Below are 12,011 nucleotides of genomic sequence, written 5' to 3'. Positions count from 1 at the left end.
CATTTTGAATTTGATGTCAGCAACACGTCTCTACAAAGTTGCGACAGCATCATGTTCACCACTGTGCTGCATCTTTTAACAACACTAAACATTTGGGAACTGAGGAGACTAGTTTCTGGAGTTTTGAAAGTGAAAAGTTATCCTATTATTGCCTAAGATATCATTTTAGCTGCTCAACAGTTCAGGCTCTCCTTTGTCATATTTTTTATTTCCACTACAGGATTGTGTTTATTTTTAACTAGTTGTCAGATGTTCCACCAGGTGTTTTTTTTTATCTTTACACAACTTTTCCAGTCTTTCGCTGAGCCTGTTCCAACTTTTTTGAGACGTGTTGCTGCCATTAAATTCAAAATAAGCACATATTTTTCATAAAACTATATATTTTTTTTCCACTTCAACATTTGATATGTTGTCTTTGGTGTATTTGCAGTTAAATATGAGTTTATGGGATTTGCAAATAAAACATTGTTTTATTGACATTTTCCACAGCATCCCAACGTTGGTGGAAACGGTGCTGTACACCAGATAAACATGACAATAAAAACAACAGTGATGGTAGAGAAATGTGTCAGTCACATTGAGACAGACAGAATGGAAATATATAAATAAAATAGAAGCACAAAAGCTGAGAACAGACGGGACAAAGTAGAAGCACCAGCGTGTCCGCTGGAGAAATGTGGAGCTTCACAGCTTCAGTCAGTTGTTTTCATCCACAATGTTCCTCAAGGTGCTGGATGCTTCTTCATCTTCATCTTCATCGACAACAGCGCTGGAACAGCTGACTGGTCATGAACGATGCCATCGAGTTGCATTATGGGAAGTGTAGGATCTGACGTTTTCAGAGCGCGACCGGAGATTAAAAGTCGTGATAACCGGACCGCTGCTGCTCCAGTCGGAACCTCTTCATCCTCCCGGTCTCCGACACGAGTAGCTGGACGGAAGTGCAGCTCGTGACCAGCGGCGGACCGGGAAACTGTTCGGGAGAAGTCTTCGGCTCGGCTCGGCTCGGGTCGGCGCGGCCGTAGACGAGTCAGCAACCCGGAAGTGCCGTTGTGTAGTCACATGAAAAGTGCCGTCACCCTCCATGAGAGGCAGCCGGAGAGCAGCAGCCCGGAGGAGGACTAGTCCCTGCGCAGTGCCGCTGTGGCAGCGGAGCACACACCGGAGGAGCACACACCGGAGGAGACACCGGAGCCCGCTGCTGCTGCAATAAACGGCGGAGACGACCGGTCGGAGGCGGTGCAGGCGGTGCCGGAGTCGCCGGGAGCAACATGGAGATGTGTCGGGGATGTGACATCGAAGCTCGACGAGCTAACGTCAGCTAGCTGGCCAGCTAGCCGGTCGCAGCTGCAGCTGGATGGGCCTCGGTTCGTGTCGGCCCGTGTGGAGATGCAGGTCGGAGCCAGACGTTGAGACCGACATGAGAGAGGTGAGTGAGGCCGGCCTCCGCCTCCGACCGACGGTGAACGAAAAGCCTCCGTTACCGCTGCTTGGCGTTAGCCAGCCAGCTAACAGCACGTCAGCGTACGAGGTTAGCGGGGCACCGGGACGGTCGTCATGAAGTCCCGGTAGGAAGGAACCGGAGTGTCCGGTGGTCGGACCGGGCCGCCTGCGTGTGTTCAGACCGGGGTTCAGACCGCTGTGTTTGGGTCACTGTTAGCTCACCGACGTGGCTCTTGTTGGCCGGCATGTGAGCCGCTGGTTCGGCGGGAAGGTCTGACGCATGGTCCGGTTCCTGCCGCAGGAACCGGCCGTCAGCTCCCGGTGTGTGCTGGAGGGAGGGAGGGAGGGAGGGCGGTTTGTGAGGGGAGTAACAGCCCCCTCTCCTCCCACCTCCTCCCCCCTTCTCTCCGGTCAGTTTAAATCAGACAGATCCGCAGGTCGGGTCGGTGTTTCTGGACTTCATTCAGTCTCTCTGCTCTCGGAGGACTCGGAGCTCCCTGACCGGGTCTCACCCGGTTCTTCTCCCGGTACTGGAACTAACCTGGTCTGTGTGGAGGGTGAACTCTGTTCCTTACTTGACCTTCATCCAGGTTTGTTGACCTTTTCTTTGTTTGAATCCAGAGTTCATGAACTTCTAACATGAGTGAAGTGAGGCAGGTAAAAACAAGTTAATGCAGTGACCACATCAGGTGTGTGTGTGGTGGTCGGAGAACATCCAGCTGTTTAAAACCAGTTTAATCATCATCTCATAAATCCTTGTTGACATTAAGAAGAGTTAAATATTAAGCTGTGAAGGTTCTGTTGTTTGTTCTGGTGGATCTGAACTCTGACCTCAGCTGTTTGTCACTCCTTAAACAGTCTGCTCTGGGACAAACACGTGAAGGTGTGTGTGTGTGTGTGTGTGTGTGTGTGTGTGTGCGCGCGCGCATGCGTGTGTGTGTGTGTGTGTGTGTGAGAGATAAACAGCTTTGACATTAATCACCTGGAGAGCTGACTGTCTTCCTGGTTCTGTAGTCAAACATCGCTCCTTACAGGATTACTGTGGATCTATATTTATCAGCACTAAGTGGTTTAGGTGTTTCTAATGCTGAGGAGGAGTCGGTGTGACCTCCACCTCCCCACATTTCTTTAATCAGTTGTCAGGGAGCTGCAGGTTGGTGTTCGGCGCTGAGACTTTGCTGGTTTTATGGGACATCAGTGTGTTCGTGTCCTCCTGGTTAGTCACTGAAGTTTAACATCACCGTTGGACCGTTTCACAGAGTGATGCTCAGTGTCAGCTTTCAAACATTTCCCGTCGGTGACCGAGTCCCCTTTCTTTAGGAAGATGGTGTGTCTGTGTGGTCTTCAGTGGAGAGCAGCGAGTCATGTCCTCATGTTGTAATGGAGGAAGAGAAACCTACCGATCACGGAGGATGGGTGAAGCGCGACGTGTTGGATCTCTGTGTGTTTGAGTCGTCCATAAAGTGACCACGTCTCCTTAAACGCTCTGTGATTAAACAGGATTACACTCCAATCAGACCTGAGGGAAGAACAACGAGCTGTTTGATATTAAACAGATGAAGGGGAGGGGGGGGTGTTCCTGTTTTTACCCCCTCTGAGCACCCTGCTGGAGGTTCTCTGGATCTTGTACGTAGTTTGTGGAACAAACTTTAGTTTAAAAGAGTTTAGAGCTGATTTTTTTTTGTGTCTCTTTTTGTACTTTGGTAAAATCCTCAGATGTTTCTGTAAAAGTTGCACATGAAGTAAAAACATCCATCCAGAGTCCAGAAGATAAAGAACAGGTAAACAAGATAAGGAGCTGAGTCAGCTGATCAGCACCAGACCTGTTGGTGTTATTCAGCTCTGCAGGAGAGAAATTCAGTCACCAGTTTATTTGAAATAAGTTCAGACTGTTTTCTGTCAACTGGCTTGAACGTTGCGACGATAAAATGTAGAGAGAATATCCATAATCATTTCTCACTGCACACAGCTGATGTGTGTCTGTGTGTCTGTGACAGTTTGTCTGAAATATCCAGATTACAGTGTTCCTGAATAAAAGCAGACGTTTACATCATAAATGTGCTCTGAAAGGTGACGAGTGATTGACAGGTTGAACAGCTGCAGAGTTTAATTTGACTCCGGCACAAACTACATGAATGTGTGAACGGTGCTGATCTGATGAAACGGTCCTCCACTCAGTGAGCGCTGCTCTCTGGGGTCCTGTGACGGATCCGTCCGGTACCGACATGTTTCACTGTCACTACACCTTCTTTTGATCCTCACAGGACCAGCGGCTGTCTGGACATGTGATGAGCTGATGGTTTGTCTTGCTGCTCTGTTTCAGGATGATGGCTGAAGGGTAACGTCAGAGAGAGTCACTCCCTCGACCCACCGTGACCCCACCTCCCCTCTTCTTCACCGCCGGCTCCTCCTCAGCTCGCCGGACGTCTCTGTGGGAGTTCATGGAAAGCTGTCGGTCCACGGGGACGTCATGTGAATCCTTTGTGAACTGGACCGTCCTCCCGACACCAGAACGCAGGATGAAATCATTATAATGTGACGTAATGAAGTCGCTGCCCCTCTGAGATTACACCCGTAGGACTCCCTCTGGTCCAGCACCTGTTCCCCACCACCCGTCCCTCGTCCTGTCAGTGGGCCATGGTTCGCAAGAAAGGTTCTCTTATCCTATGCAGTGCTTTCCTGTTCGTCGCCTGGAATGCTTTGCTTCTTCTGTATCTGTGGGGTCGGCCTCCCATCGGCCGCCTCGGGGAGGGCGGAGGAGCCGAACCGGGAGGGAAGGAGGAGTGGGGCTTGGGCAAAGGGAAGGGAGGCCGGGTGAACCTGGCCGGGGAGGTGATCCGGCTGGCGGAGGAGGTGGAGGTCCAGCTGGAGACCCAGAAGAAGCTGCTGAAGCAGATTGAAAGTCACCGAGCGGAATGGGCTCGGCAGAAAGACGTCGGCAAGAGAGAGACGGACGACGCGAAGGAGGTCAAAGAAGAGTCGGTGCGGCAGCCGGCCAAAACTCCCGCTCCTCTCAAACACGGCGTGGACGTCCAGGACCAGGCCGGGCTCAGAACCACACAGGAACCGGGTCGCGGAGGAGCTCCAGGCTCCCATTCGGAGCAGCGCCGGGCCGACGACGTGAAGGAGAGCCTGACGGAGAAGGTGCCGCCATCCCTCTCCGGCCCCGACGTGGTCATCCCCATCCTCGTCATCGCCTGCGACAGAGTGACGGTGAAACGCAGCCTGGACCGACTCATACAGTACCGGCCCTCTGCAGAACTTTACCCCATCATCGTCAGCCAGGACTGCGGCCACGCCGAGACGGCTCGCGCGATTGGCTCATACGGAGATCAGGTGACGCACATCAGACAGCCGGACCTGTCCGACATCCGAGTCCGGCCGGAGCACCGCAAGTTCCAGGGCTACTACAAGATCGCACGGCACTACCGCTGGGCCCTGAACCAGGTGTTTAACACCTTCTCCCAGTCCACCGTGGTCATTGTGGAGGACGACCTGGAGGTGAGTAGCTCACACATCTGGATCCTGGTTCTCACCAGACCGACGGGTCACACGGCAACTCCCAGACGGATGTGGAGCAGGTTTGGGATCAGATGGGTCACTGAGGTCAGACTGCAGAGTCCAAGGGCCCGACGCCGCTAACAGCTAACAGAGTTTACTGACAACGCGACGTGAACGGACTCGAGCATTCGTACTCACGCGAGTAACGCAAGGCGAACGTTGGCTTTGCGTTTAGTGTGAACATGATGATGTCATACCTGAAGAGGTCTGTGGAAGCTTTTTAAAACACTGAAATGTTTTTTTTTTATCTGTTGTTGTCAAAACCTTGAAATTACATTTTAACATGGAGAAATAATCTCAGCCTCCGCCTGAGCAGCAGGAGACCAAATAGGAAACACTTTGTTTTTAAAACATCTTTTTAAAAGAAAAGATGTTTTTAAAATGTTAGAGAGCATTTAAATGCTGAAAAATAGAATTTGGGGGTCAGAGGTCACTATGTGGCCGTCACTCATTGATACACTAATGGTGCACTGATACCCATTAAGTCAAATGTCGTCTGTTGGTGCGGTGGAGATTGATCGACAGCTACTAGTCAGCAGGTTGGATCACAAAGATCTGAAAACAGCAGTTTGTTTCTGGATGAACAGCAGCTGTCAATCATCTCTGCTATTACATACATTAACGCCGTGTTGGTGTGTTTTGCCTCTCGGCACACAGCAAGCTGTTCCCTCTGCTTCCTGTCTTTATGCTAAGCTAGGCTAATCACACCCTGAAAGCAGCTGTGCTCCGACATCCGTTTCCTCACCAACTGAGGTGAACAGAGTTTTTACCAAACAGAGTGTCCGTCCGTGCACCTGCTCAGCTGAAGCCAGCTGCTTCCTGCTGCTGTGGTTTTTAGTCGGAGGTGTTTACAGTTGTCTGTAGGAGAGCGTTGGAGCGAGCAGCTGACGGAGAAGTGTGACTGCAGCAACACGTCGACAGCACCGCTGTTTCTATTGGTTCCCCGTCGGTGTCAATCAAAGGCTCAAACAGGCCTCCTCACAGAGAGACAGGACAGACTGAAGGGCGGTGGTGCTGATGAGCGACTCCTCCTTCCAGCAGCAGATGAACCATCAGTGAACGTGTGGTGGTGAAACTCAGCGTGACTCTGAGCTGGAGGAGGAAGTAGTGTTCCCTGTAAATCAGCACTTCTTCTGCCAGCGTGGACGGAAAGTCTGGCTTCACTTATGTAAAATATTCTCTGCTGTTTTCCTCTTTTCTGACCGCACAGAGACTCTCCGGCTGCTCTGTCATCGGAGCAGATCAAAGTTCATCAACCCTCCGCCACCAGTGATCTCATGTTGGATCACTGGAAGCAACGCTCCTCCAGCTGACCACAATAAGGACTTGTTACGTTACATTAGGTGAAACAAAAGTGCAATAAAACCCTAAAATAAATGTTATACGTGAACATCGTAGAATTGAACTCTTCTGTTTTCATCAGATCAGCATTTGGACTCATTAAAACTTCTTAAAGTCTGCTGGGTAAAGGTCTTTAAATCCAACTAATTTGGGAACAATGAAGAAACAAGTGCTCTGATGTCAGCAATAAAATCCAGATGTGTTCAGACAGCACAAGGAACAAAGGAGGCGGAGCTTCCAGGAGGGCAGAGGGTGGAGAGCTCCGCCCCCACTGACACCAGCCTTTTTTTTCCTCGAGCATGCACAGGAAGGCTGTCAGTTTTCAACTTCATAGGAAAAAAAAGCAGAAGTCAGGACAGTTTATCAGCGCTTCCTCTTCACGTCTGTCAGGAAGAACCTGTTTGTCCTCTCTGCCGGGAAACTGACCTCCAGCTCAGCCAGGAGAAAGAAACGGGAAACATCTATCATAGTTCCACCAACTTCCTGCTTCAGCTGTGACCTCACACCTCTGCTGTTACCGTGGTGACTACAGTATTATTAGTTTGAACATAAATACAGTCTGACACTGAACAAACAGGAGCCATGTTGTAGTAAAGTGGGCGGATCCTTTAAAGGCCGGTTGTTTACATCCATGTGGTGACATCATCAGTCAGCACCATCCTGTCAGTCTGGGGGCGGGGCTTAGAGTGAAGCCTCTTTAAGGCCGCTGTGTTTGTATGTGAACAGGCTGTACTGTTGATGAACAGAGACTTTAAACTGACTGTTGATGTGTTCCTGTGACGTGTGAACTGGATCTCTCACCGCTGTGTCTCTGCTCTCCACCAGGTGGCGCCGGACTTCTTTGAGTATTTCCGGGCCCTGTACCCCATCCTGCACTCGGACCCCAGCCTGTGGTGCGTGTCTGCCTGGAACGACAACGGCAGAGACGCCTTGGTGGACCCGTCCAAAGCCGAGCTGCTCTACAGGACGGACTTCTTCCCCGGTCTGGGCTGGATGCTGCTCAAAGAGATGTGGGCCGAACTGGAACCCAAATGGCCGTCGGCCTTCTGGGACGACTGGATGCGTCAGCCGGAGCAGCGGAAGGACCGCTCCTGCATCCGGCCCGAAATCTCCCGGACGATCACGTTCGGCCGGAAAGGTGTCAGTTTAGGTCAGTTCTTTGACCAGTACCTTCGCTACATTAAGCTCAACACTGAATTTGTGCCTTTTACCAAACATGATTTGTCTTATTTGCTGAAAGACAAGTATGAGGAGAGGTTTATCGGAGAGGTTTATAGCGCCCCCCTGGTGAAGATGGAGGACCTGCAGCAGGCCGGCGGGCTCAGAGGCCCGGGCCCGTACAGGGTGCAGTACTCCAGCAGGGACAGTTTCAAAGTGTTCGCTCGAAACCTGGGGGTGATGGACGACCTGAAGTCGGGAGTTCCTCGTACAGGTTACCGGGGCGTGGTGAGCTTCCTGTACCGCGGTCGGAGGGTGTTCCTGGCGCCGCCGGAGGGCTGGACGCGCTACGACGTCAGCTGGAGCTGAGAGCTCCTCCACGCGGAGTGAGTGGACGGTGATGACGAGGGACAGCCTTCCTCAGAGGAACACCCTCTCAGACCAAAGAGAACCGCTGACACGAGGAGGAACCGCCCATCCTGGAGCTCCAGCAGAGCTTCATCAGCACCAGGAGGTCCGGCTCGCCCTGCAGGACAGTCCACCCTCACACTGTTTCAAACAGGTCGGCCACGTGCCTTCTTTCTGGGCCCATTTTGTTTGATGTATTTTTTTATTCCTGTGATTAACCGGCCAAATGTAGACGTCACGTGACAGTCGGACGTCTGCAGCAGAATATCATGTCATTATCAGCAGTGATCACACGCAGCAGAACGTCTGGATCTGCACCAGCTGACAGGAAACGCTGTCGTTTTATTGTGATGAATCTGAAAGATTCACTTCCTGTTTCTGTCCAAGAGGAAGAGGAAGAGGAGTGGACGGAGGAAGTAGCAGAGCTGAGCAGTCCATACATCAAGTCACAGGCCTCTGATGAAGACCTCTGATGAAGGTCCTCAGACTTCTACATGACATCATCATGTGATTTAAAGGAAAAGTACAGCTTGATAGAACAGTTCATTGTTAATTTCTAAGTGATGAAGAGGTGGTCCGACCTTCATCCTGCTCCTCTGGGAGCTGCGAAGGAAGATGTTGATATGAAGGATGAAACTCTGATTGTAAAGTGGTCACCTGGAGCTGTGATGAAGAGCAGCCGGTGGTCACATGACGTCTGGAGCTGTGATGAAGAGCAGCCGGTGGTCACATGACGTCTGGAGCTGTGATGAAGAGCAGCCGGTGGTCACATGACGTCTGGAGCTGTGATGAAGAGCAGCCGGTGGTCACATGACGTCTGGAGCTGTGATGAAGAGCAGCCGGTGGTCACATGACGTCTGGAGCTGTGATGAAGAGCAGCCGGTGGTCACATGACGTGCGGTCAGGTGTGTTGAAGGCACCCTGTGGACAGGGCTGGTTATCTGTACTGTAGTGACGTGTGGGAGGAGAGTCCATCTCTGTAGGCTGATGTAAACCACTGCCTGATGTGTTTCTAACTTTAATACATTATAAATAAAATCTACTATTTTGATATCTGTCCCCCTGTGAAGGCGTCTCTCTTCATTGATGTCCACCATGACTCCATGTTTGTCCACAGGGACAGAACATGTGGAGAGAACAAGGTTTTGTGGTGTTGCAGCCTCGACAGCGCCCCCTAGTGACCCAGACAGGTGTTCTTCCAGCCAGCAGTCACTGTACACCTCTGGTTCCTCTGGTTCCTCTGGCTCCTCTGGTTCCTCTGGTTCCTCTGGCTCCTCTGGTTCCTCCTGTCTGAGTGACAGCTAAAGAGCCGGTTTAAAGTGTGACTCTACATCGGTGTGTTGTGTTAAAGACACAAAGTGCTGACACGTCACTGTTGTGTGTTTGCTGATAATAACAGTGAAGACGAGGAGGACGAAGAGATTTAATCTACAGCAGGAATCAGTTCTGCTCCATCAAACTATCAAAACCAAACCTGAACAAACACGGAAATAAAACATTTCATTTGACAGAATGTCTCACACACACACACACACACACACACACACCACGGGTTTGTGTGGACAGGAGAATGATTCATGTGACTGAATGTGTGGAAATTGATGAATGGTTTGTTTTTGTCCCGAACCCCGGTCGGACCGACCCGACCCGGTCGGACCGACCTGTAAATGTAACATCCACTTGTATCGGTGCTGTTGTGTCGGCTGTTCAAAGTAAGGCGCTGACGTTGCAGCGTCACAGTGACGTCAGAGCCTGCGACAGAGCGCTGTAGGACCGGGCGGGGTGAAGCCGTGCGGATGGACAACTTAAAGGTGGAGACGGTTTGCGTGCAGACGGCGGATTGTTATCACACGTTAACCAGGTAAATAACGACAGTCGGTTTTTAAACTGATGTCTGATGGCGTCACTGCTCTTCATGATAACGGCCGTTAACGGTTGCAGACTTAACGGGTCAGTTGTTCTGTCACGTGCTCGCTCTTATCGACCTGTTGTGTGATCCTGTCGGTTCGACCCGGTAAAGATGGTCGACTCGGGGATGTTCTCAGGTTCTGTTGGACTCAGACGAGTTGTTCTGTGAACTGTGAGAACGATATAAACAACATTGAATTAAAATAGATAAATGAATAAAACGAGCATGTCGATGTGTTTTGATTTCGTTCGGAAGGTCAGTCCTAAAACCCGCCTGTTAAAAAGCGCCCTCAGGCTGCGGGACCTGCCTGCTCCTCTCAGATGTCCTGCTTCGGAGGAGATCCAAACTTCTGCCCGCAATGTGGGAACGTCCTTCCGCTTCCGGGAGTCAAAGCAAGGGTCAGCTGCCCCAGGTGCTCCAACAAGATCCCGGTCACAGGTGAGAGGGAAGGGGGGGGGGGTGAGAGGGAATTATCTTCATGGTTTCATTATCTTCATGAATTCATTATCTTCATGGTTTCATGTTTTCATGGATTCATTATCTTCATGGTTTCATTATCTTCATGGATTCATTATCTTCATGGTTTCATGGATTCATTATCTTCATGGTTTCATGCTTTCATGGATTCATTATCTTCATGGTTTCATTATCTTCATGGATTCATTATCTTCATGGTTTCATTATCTTCATGGATTCATTATCTTCATGGTTTCATGCTTTCATGGATTCATTATCTTCATGGTTTCATGCTTTCATGGATTCATTATCTTCATGGTTTCATGTTTTCATGGATTCATTATCTTCATGGTTTCATTATCTTCATGGATTCATTATCTTCATGGTTTCATGCTTTCATGGATTCATTATCTTCATGGTTTCATGTTTTCATGGTTTCATTATCTTCATGGATTCATTATCTTCATGGTTTCATTATCTTCATGGATTCATTATCTTCATGGTTTCATTATCTTCATGGATTCATTATCTTCATGGTTTCATGTTTTCATGGTTCCAGAGTTCTCCAGTCAGAAGATCTGCTCAACAGTCGTCTTCAACCCGCTGGAACAGTCGTCAGTTTCTCTGGGAGCCGAAGACGACTCTGAGCTGAAGGGTCCTGCGGTGAGAAGAGCTGTCTGTCTGTCTGTCTGTCTGTCTGTCTGTCAACCTGTCTGTCTGTTAGTCATCAGACAGACAGATGATGACATCACTCCTGTTGTCCTTGTAGATTGACCGTCGCTGCCCTCGCTGTCATAAAGAAGGGATGGTTTATCACGCCAGACAGATGAGATCAGCAGACGAAGGACAGACGGTCTTCTTCACCTGCATCCACTGCAGGTAACCACACTCTGTGTGTGTGTGTGTGTGTGTGTGTGTGTGTGTGTGTGTGTGTGTGTGTGTGTGTGTGTCCTTATCTGATCCTCATGACTTCTGTTGTAGGTTTCAGGAGAAGGAGGACTCCTGACAAGAAACTCCGCTTGTGTTCTCCTCCGCTGCCTGAACACGCCTGCATCACGCCTTTTAAACAGCCCCCCCCCCTCCCCCCCCCCCCCCCCCCCCCCCCCCACACACACACACACACACACACACACACACACACACCTACACCTTTCTGTGAGGATTCAGGTCATCTGATCTGCTGTTGCTGAGTTCTGGTAGAGTTTGTTAAACTTCACAATGAACTATGTTCAACATGTGACATTTATACAACTGAAGCTGTTTCTAATAAAACCTTCTTAAAGCGCCTTTCAGGTTTTTTTTTTTTTTTTTATTATTATCTTGGGGTATTTAACAAATTTACTTTGTAAAACTGAGATTCAATAAAAAGGACCGTGTACATGATCAGACAGAAGTCCAACACTCACTGTTAGAGGGAAGCGGGAGGCCGAGACTCAAACGGACCATCAGCACACGTTAGAGGAGTTCTTCTGGGGAGCGATGGGACTCATGACGACTACCTTCAGGTGGCTTTAGTGGCATCAGGGAGGAAAGCTGGAGGGACTGAAGAGATCAGCTGAGGATCATGGGAGGAAAGGAAAAGTCAGTTCTTCTCTGCCACAGCTCAGAGCGTTCACAGCAGCTTCACGAAGGAAATGTCAAGATTTAGCTACGATCTGTTCAAAGGAGCAAAATGATCTCAGAAAACATGAGGAGGATGTCAGTGTTTATCAATGTGTTGTCAAATCAAATGAGG

The 12,011-nt window shown here is 49.9% G+C and overlaps 2 protein-coding genes across 3 annotated transcripts; both read left to right on the top strand.

The window, feature by feature from the left end:
* The first annotated feature begins 1,338 nt into the window (after window positions 1–1,338).
* Window positions 1,339–8,970, top strand: mgat1b (alpha-1,3-mannosyl-glycoprotein 2-beta-N-acetylglucosaminyltransferase b). Of its 2 annotated transcripts, none has more exons than XM_069175990.1 (3): window positions 1,339–1,429; window positions 3,767–4,944; window positions 7,171–8,970. In XM_069175990.1, the coding sequence occupies exons 2-3, from the start codon at window positions 4,081–4,083 to the stop codon at window positions 7,870–7,872; spliced, it is 1,566 nt and encodes a 521-aa protein (XP_069032091.1). In that variant the 5' UTR covers window positions 1,339–1,429; window positions 3,767–4,080; the 3' UTR covers window positions 7,873–8,970. The 2 variants fall into 2 exon arrangements, with proteins under 2 accessions (XP_069032091.1, XP_069032092.1); XM_069175991.1 differs by lacking the exon at window positions 1,339–1,429 and adding an exon at window positions 1,886–2,033.
* A 694-nt stretch (window positions 8,971–9,664) lies between these two features.
* Window positions 9,665–11,354, top strand: polr1h (RNA polymerase I subunit H). Its single transcript, XM_069176294.1, has 5 exons — window positions 9,665–9,772; window positions 10,076–10,258; window positions 10,836–10,939; window positions 11,046–11,155; window positions 11,258–11,354. The coding sequence occupies exons 2-5, from the start codon at window positions 10,141–10,143 to the stop codon at window positions 11,280–11,282; spliced, it is 357 nt and encodes a 118-aa protein (XP_069032395.1). The 5' UTR covers window positions 9,665–9,772; window positions 10,076–10,140; the 3' UTR covers window positions 11,283–11,354.
* The last annotated feature ends 657 nt before the right edge of the window (window positions 11,355–12,011 follow it).

This window comes from Embiotoca jacksoni, unplaced genomic scaffold (assembly GCF_022577435.1).
Source record: "Embiotoca jacksoni isolate LCO1_2020_lvr unplaced genomic scaffold, fEmbJac1.0.p SCAF_7, whole genome shotgun sequence".
Classification (NCBI taxonomy): Eukaryota; Metazoa; Chordata; class Actinopteri; family Embiotocidae; genus Embiotoca; species Embiotoca jacksoni.
The sequence above is the reverse complement of the archived record's forward strand: the minus strand, read 5'-3'. Positions and strand labels throughout refer to the sequence as shown.